Below are 24384 nucleotides of genomic sequence, written 5' to 3' on the forward strand. Positions count from 1 at the left end.
GAAATGTTGAACCTTGTGAATCACATGAAAATAGGATACTCCAAAGTTGACTTTATAAGCTGGTGAACTACATGTTGTTTGTTGATATTGATTGAGGAGTTTGATTTTGTTTTGGGAAAATAAAGTAAAAGTAGTCACTCTTAAAACAATAGTTGAACCCTACTTCAAACTGCATTGATACGTCCAGCCAAATGTCATTGAAAACACCTTGATCGGATGATCCTAGGCCTTGTTTAGGGTTCCACTAATAAAAAACAAATTACAGTTTTTGTTCAGAAAATTCCAACATTTAAGATCTTGCAATCTGAACCACATTTATACAACAATCAGGGCACCGCCGACAAGGTGGACCACCATCTGTAAGTCATCAACCGAACTGTTATGATCGTCCGATGGGTGTAATGTTTGAAATCCATAGGAAACGCTATGTATACACACCCATTTGCACATGCTCGAGCTCCATGTCATGCTCATTAACTGGTTGAAGAACAAATAAGCAGCAGCCAAATTAAGTTTTCCTACCTTATCTCCTTTATCACAGAGCAAACATGCTAGAAAATTGGAGCAGAAATTGAAAGGAGGGTACAAAACCAAGCTCTTGGATATGCTCCTTTGCAATAAGACTCACTCTTGTTTTTCCAACTCTCCCATTCTCTCAATGATTGCCTGTAAAGTTAGAGCACAATAACTTAAGAGGTTAGGGTTCTTCAAAAAACTACAATGACTATGTGCAAGTATCTAGTGTATAGACAATAAAAAGGCATACACCTTCTTGCTTGTTTCTTGCAGCTCCCCGGCGAGAATGAATTCGTCAAGAATCAGGTATACCTTTAAGAGATGGAAATCATGGTGAGTTAGTGAGTAACATCACTAATAAAACACTGCGTAGTAAAACTCACTGGTGATGATGTTAGTGTAGTATGCTAGTCATACGATATTTTGGATATTTTTATCTGAATTAATGATAATTTATTTATGGCTTGCAATAGCATGATTGTTAGTGGGCATTTTATTATATTGTCAGTCATATATGATATTGGTGTAAGGTTCCCTAGATAACATTGTAGAGTGAACAATATGTATATAAATATATTATTGTCAAAAGAGATTTGTAAAAAACAATTGTGAGGCCCAATTAATGAGGACCGTAGGTGTGGAATTTTCATGGATCGATGCTACACTGATTTTCATCCATCCCTGTGACCCACATGTAATATTGTATGATGGAGGGAGTATTCTGGTAATTTTCTGTAAGAAGGGGCTCACTTGAAATTCCCTAGACTTTGGAGGTTAATCACATCGTGTTGATGGGCAGTAATATAATTGTAGAAGTCTAAAATTAATAATTATTTAATAAAAATAATTTGTAGGGGATGAGATTCCCAGAAAGCTCAAACTGTAGAGTTGTAGCTGGAACCTACAATAAAAATTAGAGAACACTATCAGATCTCACACCCATTAGGTCTCTACAACTCTAAGAATTATATAACTCAAAAGGACAAATTTTTCAAGGGCCATCATCTTGAAAATTTTGTGGTACTCGTCCTTGAAAAAAAGGAAGAGAGAAATGGAGGTGAAAATCCTAGGATGGAGTGCACTTGAACTGCAAGTGTGGAAAAACCCTGATTTGTTTTCTTTTATTTTTGCATATTCATGATCATTCAGGTGGAAAAGATACATTTCTAGATTTAAAATTGTTTTAAATCACACAGATTACAGAAAATAATAAATATAATGATATAGATGAATCTCGATAATGTTCACCAATGAAATAATATCATTTAATTGATAAAATAATAAATATAATGATATAGATGAATCTTGATAATCTTCACCAAGGAAATAATATCATTTAATTGATACTAGAATAATAAACGCTCCCTGCTGACCTGGGCTAAAGATACTGATATTGATTTTCCCCACGGGAAATGTTATTTATGACAAAAGGTATGCATGCATCTTACTAAATGTGTATGTTCATTTAAGATCCAATAATTACTGCAAGGAGCATTAAAAAGATAATTAGTTGGGTAGATGTATTGTCCCTCCAAATACTAACTTTTGTAGTTGGGGGTGATGAGATAATGTAGCTTAGAGCTGGAAACGCTCCAGATCAAACAAAAATTTCTAATTCTTCATGTATGTGTTGTAATGTGTCCATGTTCAGTGCATTAGTTTTGTTCCAATCAAACGTTTAACTAATCTTAAAGAACTCAAAAAACTTTGTCTTTTGGCTGGCCCTCAGACCCTTTTTTTGAAAAAAAAGGGAATGATATTTCCCCCCCTCTGAAGGATAAAATCTCTAACCACCTCCCCCCCGTTCTCTTTTCCCCTTATTCGTCAAGTTTTAAGGCAAAGAAAAACGTTAAAGGGGGTGAATTTATCCTCTCGCATAGCAGTGAACCATTCTCAAAGAAACCGTTGGTGGTGGTGGTGCGGGGGTATCATTCCCCCCCAAAAAAAAATAACAGTAACAAAAGGAATTTATAAAATATAAAACTTTACGAGAGGAGATGGAGATGTTCAATTCGTCATAAAAACAAAATTACTAAGCCAGAAAAAAGCCGAGATTCTACTAAAACTCCTCTAGCCAAGAAATCCACCACATCATTACCCTCCTCACAAGATGCTGCAAGGGGATCACCAAATACACACTGTAATCTAAAATATCCTCTATAAGCGCAGCAAGTTCCCGGGGATACATGGAAACCAGAAAGACCCATCTAATCACATTTGAAGAATCGTCTTCACCACTAACAGACTACTACTCAAAGCAGCCACCGAATTCAAACCTTGAAGGAGAGTTAAAACCTCAACTTTGCTTCAGTCCTTGCCAAAAGAACCAGGAAAGGACCCACTGACAACCAGTGCCAGCAGGTCTGAGATCGCCAAAAGAATCACAAAAATTAAGGTTGAGATGATCCACAGGAATGGGCGCCAATTAGCCGGCCTCTTTATAGTAGGATCCTTGTCATTATCACATCCTAACACCTACTAAAGTCCTGCCTGAATTCCTTCAACACTTTTACCCAGGAAATAATGCACCAAATGATCTCCTTGATTGCAGCCATGTTCTGTCCTTGATTGCAGCCATGTTCTGGTTCTTATCGTGAAACACATTCCTTTCAAATCAGCCAGCATGTAGCTAGAAGGATTAGCATCCACAAAATTCCCCTCTAAGTGGGAGGAAAAAAGTCTCAAGGAAAGCCAAAATCAAAGCAGGGATAGGCCAGCAAAAACCAAATAAGGAGAAGACATGAGCCAATGGCCTGGCAAGAAAAGGGTAAAAGTAAAACAACATAAGATGAGGAATCGTCTCTCAGGAAGCTCTACTCATGATGCACAAGTAAGGGACACGCCAACCCCTGTGAATGAGATGATCCACACTAGATACTCTTTGAATTAATGCCTTTCTGTTCTTAGGAAGCCCAAACAAAGGCAAGAAAGACAATTCTAAAGGGATCAAGTCATGTCATGTCTCCATCCAAAACAAAACTCAACCCCACACCTACCTTGTACCTAATACACAATGAAAAGGACTCCAGCAGACAATTCTAATACCGCGGATATCTTTAGTTAACATAATTTTTTCAACTTATGAGATGGTACGTGTTATCTTCATCATAATTCCAAAGTCATTTTGGATAGTTGGAGACGATCAATCACCACAATTACACATGTCGAGCAACAAAACAAGGATATGATATAGACAAGGATGTTGGATACTTGGACAAGGCAGATTTGATTAGGATGGTGCTTCCTCAAAAGATAAATACCTTTTGTCCAACAAAAATAACTTCCTTTCTACCCATTCAAACATTGGATCCCAAAGGATCTTTCTTGGCTTACCAATACATGAGGGAGACCCAAATATGAAGATGGAAGAAAACCCCAGTATGGAAGCGATCTCCTTCCCTACCACCTCATCATCCAAAACCCACATTAAGATCATCTTCACTAAATTAATCCTTCGACCAGAAACTGCCTTAAAACTCCTTAACACCACTTTAAATGGAAAAGCTTGTTTGACTGAAGCATCGCTGTAACCTGTAATTCAGAATCATCCATCTTGAAACCCTAAAGAACCCGACTCCTTGTCTTCTTCACTAACCTATGTAGGGCATCCACCACAACAATAATAAGTGGTGGTGGTGTGGCAGGTAGGGGTAGAGGGTCACCTTGGCGTAGCCTTATGAAGCTCTTAAAGAATCTTATTGACCATGATCTAGAACCAACCAGACACAATACATTCCATCATCCACTCTCTCCATCTACAACTAGAACCCATTTTGACCATTAGATAATCAATGAAAAACTAATTAAAATAGTCACAAGCCTTCTCCATATCCAAGTTGTAGATAGTACCTGATTTCCTACTTTTGTGCCAAGAATCAAGGCACTTGTGCACAACCAAAGCGCCGTCGGGAATGTACCAACCATTAATAAAAGCCCTTTGATTGCGAGAGAGAACCTCCCCAAGAACTCTTCTCAGTCTGATCGATAGAACTTGTGCAACCATCTCACACACTTGCTATGAGGGAAATGGGTCTAAAATCATTAAGATACTGAACCACATTTTTTCGAAACAAGAGCGGTGGAAAATGCATTTATTTCCCTGCTTAGTATTCCTCTTCTGAAAAATCCAAAAAAGAAGGCCAAAATCTCTAATTTCACCACATCCCAACAAAACTAGAAGAAATGCATGCAAAAACCGTCTGGACCAAAGTGTGATCGCCACTCAAGCCAAAGACAAACTCTCTAATCTCCTCTTAAGAGGAACTCCTCATTAGCCGCCAACTCCAGAATGTTAAAAAAAGGTCCCTTTCATTTTCTTTTTTGCCAATGCATCTTACTGTAGACTATCGAGGTAATGGTAGAATTCCAAAATGGATTTGGTAATAACCTCCAAATCCTATGTTTGGGATGCCATATTTTGGAAACACAAGCTATATTTTGGAAAAAAATCTGTTACTATCACCGTCCTTAAACCACTTCAGCATGGATCTTTGATGCCACTTTATCTCTTCCTCAAGAATTTTATTTTTGTATTCCTCTTCGAGCCGTCTTCCTCCCATATGGGGCCCTGCTCTTTTTTCTTTTAACTTCCGCGATAGGCACAAAATCCATTATGATGAGTGTTCAATTTTTCTTCTAGAATGGAATGTTTCGGCACTCCAATCATTGCATAAGCAGTTGAACTTTTCATTGTAGTGCTTCAATCTCTCCATCTCCCTGCTAGAGAAGGTTTTGACACACCTCTGCCATGGGCTCTTCTAGCATCCATATACAGACTTAATTTGTACCAAATCTCAACCAAACCTAGGCTCAAATACCAATTGATTCAGTTACCGGAAAGATTTTTCAGACTCTAAGGAGTCCAAGATAATGTTTGGACTGCCCAAAGTCCCAAACAACTACAAATATGATGTAATAGGTAATAAGGATTTCTAGAGAATGAAAACGTGCTTCAACCACACATAGCACAAATGTAGGGCAGATATATGAGATATAGGCAAAAATAAATCCAGTAAAAAGCAAGTAATGATCAAATAATAGAGAAGATAGAGGAAGTGGATTTACTAGACGGAAAAGCCTCCAACCCATAAAAGAAAGTACCACTCCAAGTTGAAATCTAGGAAGATGAAACCCTGTGAGAGAAAGAAGTCTCTTCCCAACAAAATAAAACCCAAAACATCTCAAATTTGTGACCCCGACCCCTATCTCTCTTCGTCTTTTATAGCACTAAAAAACTACCCAAATGAATGAAACAACAAAAAACAAAGATATCATTACTTAACGAATAACTAAAACAGTAAAAGCGTTCAAAACTTTAGGATTGTAAAATTAAATGCTTAATCTCTTAAGCTTCTAAACTCAAATAAAAGAAATATCTTAGTCCCTTTAGTCTCATGGTCCCTTTGGTGGGCCATGGTTCCACAAATGCATCAAATAGACATAAGCCCAATTCTACACATCAGGACAAGTCATTACACTTGCAGCCAAAACCCCCTCTCCATATTTTTAAACAATAATCATCCTCCAAAGAACCTCCTTTTCGTCCCCAAATCTTATAAGCTATTTCCCCAATTGCATTTTATTTCTTAGTTTGGATTTATCAATTCAAGGCCTCCCTTCTCTTTGATTTGATAATCATTTTACATCTTGATAGGTGAAAAAGTTCCATACCTTCCCATGGGAAAACTTTTCATAAATGCTCCATGTAATCCGTGACTACTGGGATCTTGGATAGGAACACGAAATACAATTCCAAATTCAATAAGGGCCCGTTTGGATACCTCGGATTTTGTATTTGGATTTGGAATTGAGTTTTCAGTACAAAATGAATAGATCTGCCAGCTCATGTTGAGGGAGACAGAGAGAAGGGGGCAATTCCTGCTGCAGGGGATAGGTTGAGGAGCTAAGAGGGTGAAGGAAACTGCCAGATCTGTGGATTTCCAATTCCTTATTTCCACAGCTTATTTGGAAATCTGATTTTTTTCACTCTCAGTCGCTGAATTGGAAATTCAAAGATTTGATTGGGATCCAAATGTCAACATTAAAAGGGCTGCAAATGTGAGAATTCCAAATCAAAATCTTCTCGGCATCCAAACTAGCTTTGCTAAGAGCACTTTTCCCCTAAAGAGAGATAAATTCTCTCCCAAAGAGTTTATTTCCTTTCCATTGCTTCAATCACCACAAATTTCAACAAGGGAGCTTTAATATTCTTCCTACCAAAGAGAGTTTCTTTTCCTAAGAGCTAGCTTCATTTCATTCTTTTTTTTTATCATTTTGAACAAAATACTCAATAGCTTCCTTTCAAACATCCAAAAAATTAAAAATGTGTTTCCTAGCGATCACAACCATAAACGCAACCCAAGATTATTTTTTTGAATGGTATAAAGGCAACCCAAGATAAGAGAGAAAAAAGTTTTCCACGTTACCATAATGTTTACAAATCTCATTCATTTTGCTTTCCTCCACATTAATCCCAACCATCCTCTTTCTCTTGGGACGTTTTAGTGTTTTACAAACTATCTTTCTAAGCAACAGTTAATGGAGATAGAGGTAAAACTGCTTTAACGGCGCTTCAATAGAATTGGAGGTCAATGTTCCAGTAGAGCAATTCACATGTTGTTCGGCAGAATCTATAAATTAAGGGAAGACAAATCTGTTTAGCTAGCATTTTATTCATCAAATATTCAATGTCAAGCTGACTCTACTTGGTGAATGCAATTGGATATCTCGACTTCCAGTTTAAACATCTATAAACTCTGTATCGTGAATAAGTCATTGTTGTATTTTTCATAAACTTGGGAATGCTAACGAATTTCATGAGTTACCCACTGATAAGAGGTGTAAACTGACTTTCTGATTCATTACTTCCCCTTAGTTTGACGGATCAAAAATCCACCACAGGAGTACCCAACTTCGATTCATTACTTTTCTTTGTTTGACGAATCAAAATTTGACACACAGGAATATCCAACTTAATGATACACTATAGCCCATTAGGCAATATATATATATATATATATATATATTTTTTTTTTCTTTGAAAAGGTAAATAGATAATATATTAAGAAGAATGAGACCGAGAGAGTCCCGAGATAGATACAAGATAAAAACTACAAAGTACAAAGATCCAGAAAGACGAAGTCTCAGGGTGGAAGATAGTCAAACTGTTCCAAGCTCTCCCTAGAGACTCCATCTTTGGCTAAATTATCTGCAATCCCATTTGTGGATCTCTTTACATGATACGCCTGAAGATGAGAGCTTCCAATCAAGTCTTGAATTTCATCAAAGAAAGCCGCAAATCTCCACGGGGAGGACCGTGACCCATTAATCCATCTTATGACATTTTTCGAATCACCTTCAATCTCCACCCTAGTTAGATCAATGTTAAGTACTTTTATTTATACCATGATACATGGCTCGCACCTCCGCCTCATTCGCGTCCGAGATCCCAATAGGACCTGAGAATGCCCAGATCACCCTTCCTTGGTCGTCCCTTAGTACCTCTCCAATACCGGATGGTCCAATATTCCCCATACTAGATCCGTCAAAATTGAGCTTAAAGAAACCCTGAGCAGGAGGTTCCCATACTTGATCCACCTTTGGGCTTCCCCTATTTCCATTGCAAATCACCAACCAACCATGCCATAGATCAAAAGCCGATACAAAGGCAAAATTGGGAATGAGCCTAACCCAGGAGATAATAAGCGCAATAACTTTGTTGAAAAGGAAAGAGGGCCTCTTGGAAAAACCTTTGAAGACCCTAGCATTTCTTTCGTTCCATAGAACCCATATAATAGCTAGAGAGGAAATCCTCTATAGAATTTTACCCTTCCCTTTCCATGGACACCACTCCCAATGATCAAACAGTTCCGATAGCTTTGCCGGAAAAACCCATGGTACACCAAATCTAGATGCCAACCAATTCCAAATATCTTTTGCAACCTCGCAATGTAGGAATAAGTGATCCACCGATTCCCCCTCTTCTATGCAAAGAGCACAGTGATCAACGAGTATAATATTCCTCTTTCGCAGAAAATCTACCGTCTGAATTCTCTCCATAATAGCCCCGACCATGCGAAAGCTTGCACCCTGGGAGGTGCTTGGATGCTCCATACCTTGGCTACTTTAGAAGATGCAGCATGAGGCACTAGGTGATGATAAAAGGATTTAACAGAGAAGTCCCCCCCCCCCCCCCCTCGAGTTCCATATCCAAATTCTTTTACCCGAGCCAGAACGTTTGATGTAGGTCTTTTCCAATAAAGCCAACAGCCTATCGACTAACTCGAGCTCTCTATAAAAAAAATTCCTTCTAAACAACGGTGCCCAAACGACCCTGTTTGTATATAAATCCGAAAAAATATCCGAACACGGCTTAGAGTCGCACCATGCGTCCATCGAGAATCTAACACAATCCCCTTTGTATACCCTGAATCTGATCCTTTTATCAAATTTCGACTTTAATTTCATCACATCCCGCCATATAGTGGCACTTTTTTTTTTATAATTGTCAACCGATTCCCATCTACCTGCCGCAAAGCCATACTTACTTTCAATCAATTTCACCCAAAGCTGAGAACCTTCTTCCCCAAATCTCCATAGCCACTTTCCCATCAAAGCCTGATTTGCCTCCTTGATTCTGCGAATATTCAGACCACCCGCTTTGATAGGTGTGCATACCTTCTTCCAACTGAGCAATGGAATGCCTTTCTTTTCATTTGAGCCCCCCCCCCCTCCCCATAAGAATCTCCTTTGGATTTTTTCCAATCTTAGCACCACGCTACCAGGACATTTGACCAAAGAAAGTTGGTAAATGGGGATATTAGCTAAAACAGTTTTGATTGGGGTGATTCTACCCCCTTTAAATACAAGATTTCTCTTCCAAGTGTCTAACCACGTCTCTACTCTTTCAACAATATGTTCCCAACTTTCCTTTTTAGGTTTACTCGCTCCAAGAGGGAGGCCAAGGTAAGAGGAGGGAATGGAATCTACCGAGCAACCCTAAATGCCTGCCAAACCCAAAACTTCTTCTTGGTTTATGTTGATCCCGAACACCTTTGATTTACAAAAATTTGATCTTCGACCAGTAATCGCCTCATAACATCGAAGAGTGGCTTTGAGATTTGCAATTCTCAAAATATCAGGAGAGCTAAATAAAAGTGTATCATCAGCAAACTGCAGATGTGATATTTCCACATTCCTGTCCCCCACTGTAAAGCCTTTGAGTAAATCTCTCTCACCTCCTTTATCCAATAGTCTGCTAAGCGTCTCCGCCACTACAATGAGTATGCACCATTCAGCCATTTATAAAGTCATACTTGAACAAATATTAACTCAGCACGGGTGCAGCCTGCAGCTAACTTAAATGCCAAAGTTGAGTATTAATTTCTCTTCATTGATGGGAAGCTTCATCAGATCAAACAGATAAAATTTCAATTACTCTAATATGTGGGGCTAGCTTTGGCAAATTATCCGAATGAACAAACTCATAAGGCATTAAGACAAGCTGCCTAAGTGAAAAGGTTAAGGATCTCTACTTCCACAACCCTAATCTGCTCCATATTACGATTCCATCTGGAATGAGTATTCATGGCTCTTATACCTAAAATTTCAGATTCTTAGATTACTCATCAGTAACTGTAAAATATCCCCACTGTGCTAAGATATATCGCCTATTTATTGAACCTTATTCACGGATTTTTTCTAGTGCCCCTATATCCAGGGAGACCACTAATAGGGTTCCCATATAGTGCCAGCATCCCTAGAATAACCTGATATGGTTAAAACAATAAGACTTGCACATATACACAGTGAAAGGTGTCATGCGAGAACAAATTGCCAACCTAATACCACAGATATGATACCCCCACAACTGTCAAGGATGAAAAGTGTGGTGCATGTAAATTAGCAAATGAGGTACATCATGTAAACAAGGAACTATTTACCAAAAAAAGAAAAGAAATAATAGAAACAAAAAGCATAAACTAAAAAATCATAAGTGGACAAACCTTGTGGAAATTAAATACCAAATCAAGCTCGCAGACATTGCTGAAGAAATGATCTAGTATTTCTACAAATAAGTGGATGCACTCCAAGTATGCCAACTCATTATCTGTGATGTCAACACACATAGAGAAAAACAATCCTGCATATCGCCTGTAGATAACCTTGTGCGTACGGAACTGCAAGCACAAAAATGAACTCATAGTCAATCTTATCTAAAAGAAATGCCTACAAGGTCAAATTAACGGAACAACCATAAGAATTCATGACAGCAAAATTGTTGAATATAATAAGACCTGGCACACTTGGTAAAAAATCATCTCCTGTGAAAAAAACATCTTCATATTTTAGTTCATGGAATTTTCCTGTTTTAAAGAGGCCCAGTTTGGTAGCCTTAAGGCCACACCTCACAGGTGGGCTGCTTGGTCATTACCATATAAGTGGCCTGTGCACTGTGAGTGGAACTGCTGATCTGGTGAGCCCCTCCATGGATGGGTCATGGTGCAAAACTCAAATCAATTAGACGACCCAAATAAACCATTCTAACTTGCAAAGGGATGAATAAGGTAAAAATGGCCAATCTTTCACATTCAATGGGTGGAAGTCTATCAATTGGCATACAGTTACGATTATGCAATTGGTGCCTTTTGTGTCAGCTCATCTAAGGTGGTTCCACCAAATGAAGGGACCCAATCATTGTAAATGGGCTACGTGTATGGAGATTAAGGCATGCAAAAATTTGAAGTAGTTAGGCAGGCTACCTTCTTTTCTCGTTTCTTCTAAATAGTGAAGGATTGGCTCTCCATAGGGTTGGAAAGGTATCACCGTCAATCATTAATTAAGATGGTTGGCTAAAAAGCACCGAATTTAGAACTAGAAAAGAGGTACAATATATAGTATATACATATAACAAGAAAAGAAGAAAATTTATTTTTCACCTGATGTAGGACGGGATAGGGAGACGAAGGAAGGGACCGATGTAACCTAGATAGTGATTTAGTGATGCTTTAATGAAAATAATTGTATTGTCAATCCATTGGGGTTGAGAAACAATTGGAACTCCATTGCACACCTCAATTCTCCTCAACATATCACTCTTTGTTGCATGTTTGAATAGGACAAGACTTGAATGCACCATTTCCAATCTCAAGACATCCCAAAGGATACCTCTTGATCTCTGTTGATTATTTCCAACTAATGAAAGCTGACAACTCACCACCAAGACCACTTTCTCCATGTAAGAAAAAATCCCATTCTTGTTTTTTTTTTTTGAAACGAAGGAAATTAATTAAAAGAATGCAGGGAAAGGCTCCTACGGACTTATGTTATAAGGGGCTACTCAATTTTAGCCATAGGAAAAGGGTCAATGTTGCCAACATTGACCCTTCAGAGTGTATGAGTGAAGGTACAATCTGTCATACAAGGGAGGATTTCTCTCATTTCTCTAAAGTAATGTCTTAGGTCACATTTGGCAACTATTCTAAAGAGTGATTCTGCACTTTTCCCGCTCATGATTTGAGATAGATGGGAAGGATCCATTAATCGGATCTTGGAGAGGACTCTTCCCAATCATATGACAACAAAAACTGATCGACAGATATGGTACATTCACACTAGACCAAGTAAACTTTCTGCCCTACTGGGGTTAATCAATGAGGTTGTGGCTAGCAATGAAAACTGAAAATCTCAACAGTGCAGAAGTCAATGATAAGGCACTCGACTTTTCTTCATATGAGTGAATAACATTAAGTCTCCCGCAATACACCAAGGTTCGTATAAATCATGCATACCAAACAATTCAGACTAGAGAAGATCCCTTTCTGAATCAACACAAGGGCCATACACGGGCCAATCACAGCTTACTCAGGCCTATTTTTTTTTTTTTTTGGGTGGGCTCAGGCCTAAGTATTTTGCCATAGTTAATTGACAATACAAGATAAGCAAGCACATTAGAGCCTTTCTTGTCATTTTAGGGTTTTCAGCTTCTGTAATGAATTTTTTCTTCTCATTTTAGGGTTTGAAGCTTTTGATAATCACTTTTTTATGGCATTTTCACTGGTACTGTTTTTGACATCACGATCTTAAGCTTAGAGGCCCAGTCAGAAATTAAACAACTCATTAAGGCTGGTAATTTCTGAAATTACCGCTAATCAACACGAATTCATTAACAAATGGAATCCTCGAGATCCCTAAAACTGATATTCAGACTAGAGAAGGCCCCTTTCTAAATCATCCTGTCACGTACCTAAATGGGTCCCGCTTGGGGTAGCATAAATTAGTTCAGATAGTTAATTAACAATTCAAGATTAGCAAGCTCATTAGAGCTTCTCTAATCATTTTGGGGCTTGGAGATTTTGATAATTACTTCCTTTCATCATTTTTACAACACAATCGTAAGCTTAGAGGCCCAGTCAGAAATTACCGCCTCATTAAGCCTGCTAATTACTGAAATTACCGCTAATCAACACGAATTCATTAACAAATGGAAACCCTAACCTCGACGAAATTTGTGAATTTGGGATCTCTGTTGACCACCAATCGATGAACCTGTAAATTAGAAACCCTAAAGAAGAAAAATATTTTTTTTTTTAGGAAAATAAGATAATGAAAATAGACCTCGTATTCGACTTTGTGCTTCTCAGATTCCTCGAGCGGGACGTAGTATTTTGCAAGACGAGTCTTTCCTTGCCGATTTTGGAGCAATATAAATCGAATCTGCCATTAAAGAAGGATACAAATGGGGAAAAAAGTAATAATTTAAGGGGAGGATTTCTGATTCTGTTTTTTCGAATCTGTTTGGTAATTCAAGAAGATGAAATCCAGATTACCATTTTGAGAAAGAAAAAGAGATCCGAAAAAGAAGAATCAGGCGTTGGTGAAGAAAATTGTGAGAAATGTACGCAGAGAGAGAGAGAGACAGAGACTGAAATTTTTTTCCTTTCCAAACTTTTCCAGAAAATTCCTACAATCTAAAGTTTCATTGTCTAATTTCTCAATGGGCAGTATAAATTCGCACCCTCTGTAGGATAATTCGCACCTTTTGTAATGTGAATGGGCGCAGTATGGGGTCTAGTCTAGTAAATTATGGATTAGATTGGGCCCACCGTTGAAATGGTTTTCTTAACCGTGAGATAAAGGTTGTGAACAATCAATGGCTGAAGATCTCTTGATAGGCCCTTTTTATTTGAATGGATTAAGGGGGAGGGATCATCTGATCATGGTCAGATTGGAACCAATGGGGAGGACAGATCAATGGTCTCAATATCTTGCAGATTTTCCTCATCCAATGTAGTGCGTCAATTCACGTTAAAGGGTGGTGCGAATTATCCTACAGGGGGTGTGGGTTTATCATCTCCCTTCATATATCTTCACTTTAAGTCCAATCCAAGGTAGTTGAAAACTTGACAAATCACTATGCTCTCTGTTAGGCTGCTTGAATTAAGATTGCACACTCATTGTCTACCTCCTTTGACGTAAAATGCAGATGATGTATTCGCCCCCTGTAGGATAATGTGGCCCCCTCGTAACGTGAAGTTGGGGCAGGCTTTAACGTTAAAAGAGGGGCCCATTATCCTACCAGAGGGGTGGCGGCGAGGGGTGTGAAAAAATCATCGCCCAAATGACAAATTTTGAGGTATGCTACAACTAAGGCCGCCGAAACAGAGCCTCCTGGAAATGATAAATCCACCCATGGATATTTTTCCTCTCCCCCCTTTATTTATATGCGCACCCCAATTTATATCCAAATCCGAAAAGCGCGGAAAAAGCTCGTATAAAACAAGGTCATGGCTCTCAGAAGTTGCAGAGGAGGAGGCCATGGGATCAGAACAGAAAGAAGAGAAGGAACCCATCTCTACTATACTCATAATCATCGGTACCCCTCTTCCAGTTTGATTATTTCTTGTGCGAATTTTTCTTGTCTTTTATAAGATCCTTTTTTCTTTTTTGGTTTTGGAATCCGAAATACCAGCAATGCAGAAGGAAGCTCTCCCTCTCGTTAACAAGTTTCAGCTCTCAGAGGACACAGATCCCTTGTGAGTCTCTCTCTCTCTCTCTCTCTGTACTCTGCTTTGCCTTTCTTTAGTTTTTTCTCTTTTTAGGGTTTGGAAAGTAGAAAACGTTATGCAGAGGCTCTCCCTTGTTTTCACTGTGCAAAAGGAAGAAGGAAATACCTATCTTATTTTGTAATCATTTATTTCTAAAGAACTATGTTGTTTTTCTAGGCTTTTTGTATTGATTAGTTGATTGAGAGGGGATTAGTGTTGTTAATTTTCAACTAATTAAAGATGTTAAATCACTTAATATGTTAGGGTTCTAAGTAAGGGTATGCCTAGGTATGGGACTAGGTGGGACCCATCTTGGTCTAAGACGTGTTTAAAGGGCCTGTCCATCAGTGAGGTTTTGGCGTATTGGTCATAGTTTTGAATTTCAGCCGAAATTCGAAATTTTGGCTGAAATATTTTTACAGGATTTCCCCGAAATTTCGGCCAAAACCAAAAGATTTCGGTTTAAGTGGTGGTAGAAATGGACACAGAAACCAACATTTAAATCCTTGGCATTTGCTAGGTACCTAACATTTGGTACTAGAGTAGTCACCACGTGCCGTATTCGAGTCCCAGAAGGGGCAACCTGTGGAGAGGATTACATAGAAAAAAAGCCTGAGTGAAGTTACTGCAGGGCGGATGCTGAAGCATGGTGGAATGTTACGGTCCTTAGTGGGGGTCTGCCTGGAATGAGACTAGGTGGGACCCAACCTGGTATGAGACAAGTTTAAGCGGCCTACCCTAATGCATTCCATCAGCCCTGGAGCTTCTGGCGTATTGGTTAGGTACCTAACAATAGTGCAAATTTACACGGGAATTTACCTAGATTCGGTGACTCATTCTTAATAGTATTATAATGATCAAATATCTACTTCCTGCTGATCTTAGTAAGTATTATCCTCTCTAGTTACTCTTTATGATGAATTTTATTTCATTTTCCATGGATGTGATTTGTTACTTTGGTGCTATTACCAACAATATGATAAAATAGTTGATAATACAATAGAAAGCCCTTGGTTGAAGGCTCCTTTCTTTGTGTCAATTGCGAGGGGGAAGTGCATGTCCAAACTAAATATCGTCCCCCCCCCCCCCCCCCCCCCCCGCCCCCGTCTCTTTTATACCACTTAGAGAAGGTTTAGAAGTGGGCCTCTTCTTTTCCCAATTATATTAATTCACTTAAGTCATCAGTAATGACTTAAATGCCCTTACTTAAAAATAAAAATAAAATGAAAGTGTGCTAAAAATAATAACAACTAGAAAGCTTCCTGGTCACATTAGTCGTTAGTCGTTAGTCTAACAACCTGTAAGCCCAATGGTTCCCACCTTGGCATTCCCATCTTCTTTTGATGATTCCAATACACAAGTGATTTTATATCACTAATGTGTTTGATTGTCTAAGTTATAGATCATGAGTGTGTTAAGACAAGATTGCTTGGATTGAGGCCAAGAATCTCTCATTGGACAGCATTAGGAAGGCCAAAGACATCAGAGATCCAAGACGCATGAAGACTTGAAGCATCACAATTGAAGATCGAAGTCGTTTTAGAATGTAAAGATCCAATCCTAGTTTAGGTGTTTAGAGGCATAAATGAAGTAAATCACACACCCCGAAATGTTTAAGAGATTGTCCTTGTGGTGTTCCAACACTTTGTAACCCTCATAACAATCCCAACTTGGTGTATAGTTGGAAGTCCAAATGAATAAGAAACAAAAATGAAAAACCAGCTGAAAATAGGCTTCTCGGAACTTCGAAAAATATTCTCGGAGCTCCGAGCTCGGAACTCCGAGAAATGGTCCAATAACATTTTTCCAACTTCTGTTTGTATTCCCGGAACTTCGAGAGAAATTCTCGGAACTCCGAGAAAATCTCTCGGAACTCCGAGACCACTATGTCGGGAACAAAATTATAGCCGTTTGGGATTTTGCCAGAATTACCACCATGCCCCTCAAACGGTCATATTTGGGTTTTCTACATATATGGGAGTTCTAAACTTCCCAACAATGAATCCTAACACTCTAAAAACCTATTGGAATATCCTAAGAGTGTATTAAGCTTGTTTATGCCTCTCATCATCTAGAATTAGGATTTGGATCATAGGCTTCAATTTCTACATCTTCTTCAGACATTGTAAACCCTTCTGAGGGATTTTTTTTTTTCTTTCTTTGCTAAACGATTGTATTCGGGTGAGTGTTCGGAGAAGCGAAGCCCTCTCTCCGTGGTGAGGATTGCCATCAAGGTTAAAGGCAATTGGAATTGTAATTGGCACCGATCTTCGCCGAAGTTAAGAAGATCAACATAGTGAAGCCATCAACGGGTTTGGTTGGTGGAGCGGAGTAGGCCTTGCGTTTTGAGGACCGAACCACTTTAAATCTCGGGTGCACTCTCTCTTATCTCTTGCTTTACATTTGCATTGCACTTAGGATTTAACTTGTATGCTTAATTGCCTTTTTGATCTCTTAAATCTTCAAAATTGGGTTAGAGTTTCCAAAAGCTTAAAACTTGTTAGGAACCTAATTTTCCTTCCTCATAAGTTGCCCTTAGAATAGTACTTGGGCCTACCCTTGGAATTTCACAACCTAACCTATAATTTTTAGAATCTAACTTAAGATGTTTATAATTTAGGAAGATAATATCCCCACTCCCTTGTTTTGATATCTGTACTGCTTTCTTTATTGTATATTCTCCTATTGGTTATTGATGGCTTGTTGGGAATTGTACCAGCCAATGAGAAAAGTGTAAAACAAAAATAAGTAGTGCCATTATTGAAACAAGGGAGTATTGGTATCATCTCCCTAAAATTTATTATATACTTAAGTTTATAGCTAAAGGCTGGTCTAAGAATATTAAATTATTGAGATTTTTCTTTATCCAATATTTGGTACTTCAATATTTTCTTGGATTGTAAATTTAACTATGTGCTCTTATTAGGTATATTAGTTTGACAAGGTCAATAATTTGATCGTTTTACAAGTATTGGTATCATCTCCCTAAAATTTGTTATATACTTAAGTATAGCTCAAGGCTGGTCCAAGAATATTAAATTACAGAGATTTTTTTGTAGCCAATATTTGGTACTTCAATATTTTTTGGATTGCAAATTTATCTCTGTGCTCTTATTTCGTATATTAGTTTGACAAGTTCAATAATTTGATCCTTTTACAGGTTTCCTAAAGGGGTTCCATGGGTTAGATATCATGGTGTTTACAGAGACTTGAATGTTAATATAATCTGGCCAGGGAAAGATAAACTTCTAGGTAATTTTTTGGTTATCTCAATTGGTTTAGCTTGTATTACTTCGAGTCAATGACCATGGGCTTTAAGTTGTATCACATGCCCATGGATTGTTCTAATTACCATGTGTTTCATTGTTTCACCTTTGATACCTTGAGAACTGAAGATACACCTATTCCAGTGCAATTACTAACTTGTATATCCACATTCTTTATCTTCCACTTGTTTAAAAATCAACCTATATTTTTACACTAAAAATTGTAGATGCACCTTTCTAAATTCAACGAGTGACTGGTTAAATTATTTAGAACATTCGCATTCTTTACCTTCTCTTTGTTTCATAATCTAATTACATCTATTAACAAAGTGGTTAAATATATACTAATTCTCATTTCCAAGTCTTGATATTCATAACCATATTATTCATTCTTGTTCTTTCACTCCCATCTCTAGGAAACATTTTTTCTGGTAATCTATAGATTTGTTTTTGTTTAAGTTTTTCATTATTAATTTTTAGCTCAACCATTTTAAAACTTTGTTGCTAGCAAGATGTTTGTAATTAATTACTATAGTTATGAGAAACTTCCTAGTTGGAGAGGAAGCTTACTTCAGAAGCTAAGTTCTCGCCTCCCAAATTTAGGGAAAGGACGCTTCCCGAAATTAGGGCAATCCCACACACTTCACAGACACTTCCTATGCATTTCATCTTAATTTTTTTTGGAATGGTGGCAAAATTTTCGTTAAAGAAGGAAAGACCGAGGTGGTCAAACCAAGAAAAATACAGAAGCAACCATACAAAGCAAAAAAAAAGATAAAGGCGAAACAACATCGAAGAGAACAAAACTGAGAGTACGCTTTTTCTTAAATCTTCAAAACTTTTACTCTTAATTAAGAGTATGCTTTCTATTTAGGTGATTATTTTTCCTAAAATAGTGTTTTCTCCGTTTGATAATGACTTTGAGTGTATTTAAGACTTAAAAACTCTTTTTAAGTTTCAAATGGAACCAATATGGATCTTTTTTCAATAAATTAACACTAAATCTACTTGATTAAAACATGTGAAACTATAAATCCCTCAAACTTTTAATTCTAAATTCTAATCATACATGGAGTCTTCTTTATTAAAACTTAAAAACTCATCTTAAGTTTCAAGTGGAACTTATATGGATCTTTTTTCAAAAAATTACCACTAAATCTACGTGAATAAAACATGTGAAACTATAAATCCCTTGAACTTTTTATTCTAATCATTCGTGGAGTCTTCTTTATTACTTCTAATCCTTACCTATGTTAACAAAATCTACTATAACCCTACTCTTTCTATACACTTCTTGTTAAGTTTCATGGAGGCTTATTACGTGCTTCATGTTGACTTTCAATGACTCTTCCTGCACGTTTCCTCTTTACTTTCTTTAGAGCTTTTCACTTCTTGCATTTTCTCTTTTCTAAACCCCTCGCTTCCCGCTTCCTGCATTGCTTCTCGCACTCGCTTTCCACGTTGGCAACTATGTTAATTACTATTCTAATAATGTTCTAGACATTTGTTTTTTAGTGGAGGGTTTGATGTTTTGACATTATTTTCTTATTTTTATTGAATCCAAAATATGCTTGATAGTTTGCACAAATAATCTAAGTTATTACACATGCTGAAGTAGATTACATGCTACATCCTATAGTACTTGGAATACTATCAATTCTATACATGGGACATAGAACAATAAGATGATGGTGTTCTCATCATTATTAACCATTGACTAGCATGCGTGATGCACATTAAAAGAGGACTTTGGTCAGTTAGGAAGGGTTTTTTGTCATTTCACTCATTCAAAAATCATTAGAAAGGATGCTAATTTTTATTGTTTCAGTCATTCAACAATCCTTTCAAACTTGCGTTTTAATGTCATTAGATCTTTGATTATTTTGAAAGTTGAAAGGATGCTACTTTTTATCACTAAGGAAATCCATGATTTTTAGTTAATTTTTAATGCGATTTTCAATGGTTCTTTGACAGTCTCAAATTGGAAGAGCTATGGAGAATGTTTCAGACATAACTTCCTAATTTGAATTTTGGAACTGAAACTAGTTTAGGAAAAATTAGTATGCAGAGTTTAGAATGGTGGATAATTACTTGGGCAACAATGTAGGATATTACAAGTCCTATATACGGTTCTAAAACTTGAATGCGACTATGATGCATGGAGAAATTTAGCTTATGCTTTGTTATTTGATGTCGATGATGTCCTGTTGATAGACCAAATTCAACAATTCCCTCTTTCTTCAATGGAACTTGGGAATTTAGTTGATTGTAATATCTTAAATAATAATAGGAAATGCCAATGAAAAATAGACTTACAAGCATATGATAGTGTCACAGGAAAACTGAAAAAGAAATAAAGGGAGCGGAGAACCAGCCAAATTATCTTTAATTGGTCAACTATGACAGATACCCTTGGTTGTGATCCGAGTGGAATCTTTGACACCTATTCTCTATAAAGGTAGTCTCTTGGAATGTAAGAGATCTGATTTGCGCTGGCCATGAAAACACTGCCAGAAATCTTATTAGGGCTGTGAAGCCTATTGTTCTTTAACTTTAAAAACTAAAAATTGAAAATGGATGTTGTTAAGTTTCCGTGGAAGGAAGCAAAAGCTGATATCCTTCTGCATATAGGTTATCGTGTGATATCCAAATAATGTGGAAACCTAAAAATGCATCTAGTACCAATATAATCCAATATAATTATTCGATTCTTGTTAAACTCTATTTCAACAACTTTTCTTTGTTTATGATTTATGTCTATGCCCCTTGTGAAGACTTAAGAGGAGAAGTACTTTCGGATGAGCTCTTCACTTTGAAAGCATCAGTTGTTGGGCCCTGGTGCATTGCAAGAGATCTTAGTGGGGTTCATTGTCGTAAGAAAACATCTGTTGGTACTTGTTTATTGCCTGGTATGCTTAGATTTTGAAGTTATTTCAAAGAACCTTAAAGGAATTGGTAGATCACATTCATAGCACTGCTCCTATTATTCTGAATTGTTGCATTTCATCTTTTCACTAGTTAGCATTCATTAGGTTATTTCGAGGTCTTTTGTGAAACTCCTTGAGGAATTAGGCGGCTTTGGTTGCATTGCCAACTAGCAGTCCCATTCTTTGGAAACTAAGCATGGTAGCAATGTTATGGTCCATGTAGAAGGAATGAAACAATCGAATATTCTGGGATAAGAAGTGCAGCTTTATTGTTATTAAGTTTAGGATTTGGAGGATAGACATTTGGTTGGTGAGCATTAGGAAAAAACTTCATGTTTTCCTCTCACCGATTAAGTCATTGTTATGAGGTGGTCTTAAATATTCATAATCACAAGGAGGAAGTGGTGGAGAGATGGAAACCACAACCGGTAGATCAGCTTAAACTAAATCTCGTTGGATCAAGTATTGGCAATCTAGGCCCCAAAACTGTGGATGTATCATGTACGACGACTTGGGGGAGGCAAGTGGCATTTTTGGATTGTTCAGAATTAAGGGTTCAAATGAAGTGAAGGAAAATGCATCAAGACAAGCAATATGACTTTTTTATTTGGATTTTAAAGGTTCATTCTAGAAAGCAACCCACAAAATGCTATACATTAGGTGTATAGCATTTTGAAAAGAAAATTCTATATATTAGGTTTTGAAAAGAATCGATTTTCCCTGTTTACCTGCTGGTCCGATTGGAGAAATGTTGAACTTGGCATATTTATCATGAAGCTGATTCGAAAGTGGAGTCTTTGGCTAGAGAGGGGTCGGGAGGGATGAATTTGAGACATTTTTCCTCTTCCTTCTAGTTTTTTCTCTAATTGACCACCTCAGTCAGTTTTTATTTCCTTTATCCAATGATTATAAAGTTTTGAATTTAGCAGGACATTTTTTCATGGTTGATAAGGTGAATATTTGACTTTGGGGGAAAGATGGGTTTCCTATGGGTTTTCAGATATGGATTCTAAAGGTTTTGGGTAGCTTTAGGGATGTTCTTGAAGGTTTCTCCTAGGAAGTCTCATGCAACACTATCACTAGGAGGGCTTCTTCCTTCTTGCTCTTTTTTGATGTGATCTTAGCCCTTCATCTTGATTTCAGTGTGACTTTTTGGATTATCTTGAGCGCAAGGTTTTTCTCGGTTTCGGTTTCAGTTTCGGTCATCAGCAAAACCGAAACGTTTCGGTACGAAATTTCGGACGAAATCTTGTAAAAATTTCACCGAAATTTCGGAAAATTCCGAAATCTTTCACTGAAATTTCGGAAATTTCGGGTGAAACTTTGTACTTCACCGAAACGTTTCACCGAAATTTCCAAAATTTCACCGAAATTTTACCCCATTTCGGCCGAAATTTCCGAAACGTTTCGGCGAAGTTTGGTACTTTTCCAACTCACTGTGAATTTCGTTTCGTTTTTCACCGAAACCGAAATATTTCGGAAATTTAAAACCATGAGCGTTAGTTCCTCAAATGTTATCTTTCTACTCTTTTTTAAAAGAGTTGAGCTTCCATTGCAATGTCATCTATAAAACATAACCTGGTCCCTAGGTAAAACATGGTGTATAGAGGGAGCCACTAAATTTAATTAAATAGTCATCTTAGATGGCTTGGATCTGTGAAGATTAGCATGCATTACTAAAAATATTATATTTTGCAAGGGATATTGGCATATCTTTTTGTTGAAGTCTGCAAAACCAATTTACTAGCAGGTTCTTTATCCAAAGAGAAACTCTGATGGAAAAGAATTATTTCTTGAGGAATCTATGCTACTAGTGCAATTTATAATATTATTATATTTGTACTTATCACAAGACATTGTGTTTTTGGAACCAATCAATGGTTGTTTGGGTGCCAATGTAGTCATGAACCAAAGTCTCAATGGTCTTAATGCCATGAAATGAGTATAGATCATCAATGGATAAGGGACTGGGGTAGTCACTTATCACAAGACATATTCAGTTATTGGAACCCACCAATGTTGTTTTGATACCCATGTAGTCGTCATGAACCAAAGTCTCTAGGGTCTTAATGCCGTGAAATGAGTATAAATCATCACTGGATAAAGGACTAGGGTATCCATGATTTTCATGCTGTTAAAACTGATTGTGAAAATACCAAAATGGAACAAACTGACATATTTAACACAACTTCCTTGTAGTTTGTGGCAACATGTTCGCTGACCATATTTGAAAATTGCGAGTCTCTATGGATTCCCTCTCACAGTAGACATATGATCCTTTTCCCTTTCTTTTTTTTTGTATGAATAGACAAAAATATGTTCCTTTTCTTTTTCTTTTCTTTTTTTCACATGAAAAACCTTAAATTGGCTATTTTGATAATTAAAATTTTGATTGTTGTTTCTACGATGTCTAATCTCATGGAACTTATTCTTTTATTTAGACTCTTTAGTAAATTTTTTACTCTCATGAATGGCTTGAATCCACTTGGTCTGCAATTGTCTCCTTATCAGCATTAGGGTACAGATAATCTCTTAACACTTGTCATAGTAATTTATAAAGTTCCTATTTTCACTTGGTCGCTAATGGAATATCACTTTTCCCCAGGAGTTGACAGTGTAGGAACAATTTCGGCATCTCTTGTGACCTATGCTTCTATCCAAGCATTAAATCCAGATCTTATTATTAATGCAGGCACTGCTGGTGGCTTTAAGGTAACATTGCTATAAAGCAAGTGGGAATTCTCTCATTTTGTGATGTATACCATTGATTAGATTTTTGAAATTTTCAGGCTAAAGGAGCTTGTATTGGTGATGTGTTCCTGGCTTCTGATGTTGCTTTTCATGATAGACGTATACCTATACCTGTGAGTTTTTCTAAACCTCAATGGGCCTACATTTCTCATCTATTGGTACTCCAACTATGTTGATGCTGCAAAAGTGCTCGCGGTTTAGCTTGATATGATCTTTTTTCTCACTCTAGAAGAAAATAAGTTCTCTACTGAAAAGTTCTTAAACTTTTCTTAATAAATCAATGTACGCCTTGTAAAGTTTTCCACATTATTAATTTTCATGGCATGCCCTATCACTAGTAAATGAGGGCTGTGGGTCTCAGCTTGCAAGTTAGTTTGCTTTGATCTATAATGCAAATAAATTTTCTATTTTGCAGTTTTTAAGCTATTGTTCTTAATGAGTTCAATATGTACCATATAAACTTTTCCAAATTATTATGTATCATGCAATGCCACATTCACTAATATATGAAGGTTATACATGTGAGAGAGCAAAATGGCTGATTTACCAAGTTCTGCAGTACATGGAAAAAATACTAGAAATTTTCTCTAAAAATCTAAGCTTGATCTTTTTGACTTACAACTCGGAAAAGAATTTCATTGTGTTCCCATCTTGGAAGTCTAAGATTCATGACAGTGTTGTAATAGTGAGAGCACTTAAATTATAACTAATTTTCAGTCTATTGAAATTAAAGGATAAGTTTCAGAGTAAAACCAAAGTCTGTGGCTGGAACTTTTGAGAATGAAGAGCTATTTATTTGATTTGTGTCAGTTCAGTCTTTTGGGTTGGTGGGAAAATCCCTGTGAACAAATTAAGGAGGGAGTGCTGATAGTATTCCTA

General features: G+C 37.2%; 2 protein-coding genes across 6 annotated transcripts in view; one reads left to right on the forward strand and one right to left on the reverse strand.

Moving 5' to 3' along the window:
* Positions 1-174: 174 nt before the first annotated feature.
* LOC143854995 (AP-2 complex subunit sigma) lies at positions 175-13498 on the reverse strand. 3 transcript variants are annotated; one of them, XM_077365148.1, is made up of 7 exons: positions 13344-13498; positions 13132-13230; positions 10521-10694; positions 769-828; positions 629-666; positions 439-477; positions 175-357 (listed from the first exon to the last, which is right to left on the reverse strand). In XM_077365148.1, the coding sequence occupies exons 1-6, from the start codon at positions 13344-13346 to the stop codon at positions 474-476; spliced, it is 378 nt and encodes a 125-aa protein (XP_077221263.1). In that variant the 5' UTR covers positions 13347-13498; the 3' UTR covers positions 175-357; positions 439-473. The 3 variants fall into 3 exon arrangements, with proteins under 3 accessions (XP_077221263.1, XP_077221264.1, XP_077221262.1); XM_077365149.1 differs by adding an exon at positions 13012-13062 and having other exon boundaries at positions 175-666; XM_077365147.1 differs by having other exon boundaries at positions 175-477; positions 13344-13497.
* A 611-nt stretch (positions 13499-14109) lies between these two features.
* Positions 14110-24384, forward strand: part of LOC143854907 (5'-methylthioadenosine/S-adenosylhomocysteine nucleosidase-like) — a 36587-nt gene continuing 26312 nt past the window's right edge. Inside the window, exons 1-5 of one of the 3 annotated variants that reach the window (XM_077365037.1) lie at positions 14110-14389; positions 14486-14549; positions 17722-17813; positions 23360-23466; positions 23544-23618. In XM_077365037.1, coding sequence (XP_077221152.1) covers positions 14152-14389; positions 14486-14549; positions 17722-17813; positions 23360-23466; positions 23544-23618 — 576 coding nt within the window. In that variant the 5' untranslated portion in view covers positions 14110-14151. The remainder of the gene's footprint in view (positions 14390-14485; positions 14550-17721; positions 17814-23359; positions 23467-23543; positions 23619-24384) is intronic. The other 2 variants (XM_077365038.1, XM_077365036.1) reach the window with 2 other exon arrangements.

The sequence above is a fragment of the Tasmannia lanceolata genome, unplaced genomic scaffold, assembly GCF_043159265.1.
Source record: "Tasmannia lanceolata isolate RefF3 unplaced genomic scaffold, GAP_Taslan_0.1 ptg000020l, whole genome shotgun sequence".
Taxonomy (NCBI): domain Eukaryota; kingdom Viridiplantae; phylum Streptophyta; class Magnoliopsida; order Canellales; family Winteraceae; genus Tasmannia; species Tasmannia lanceolata.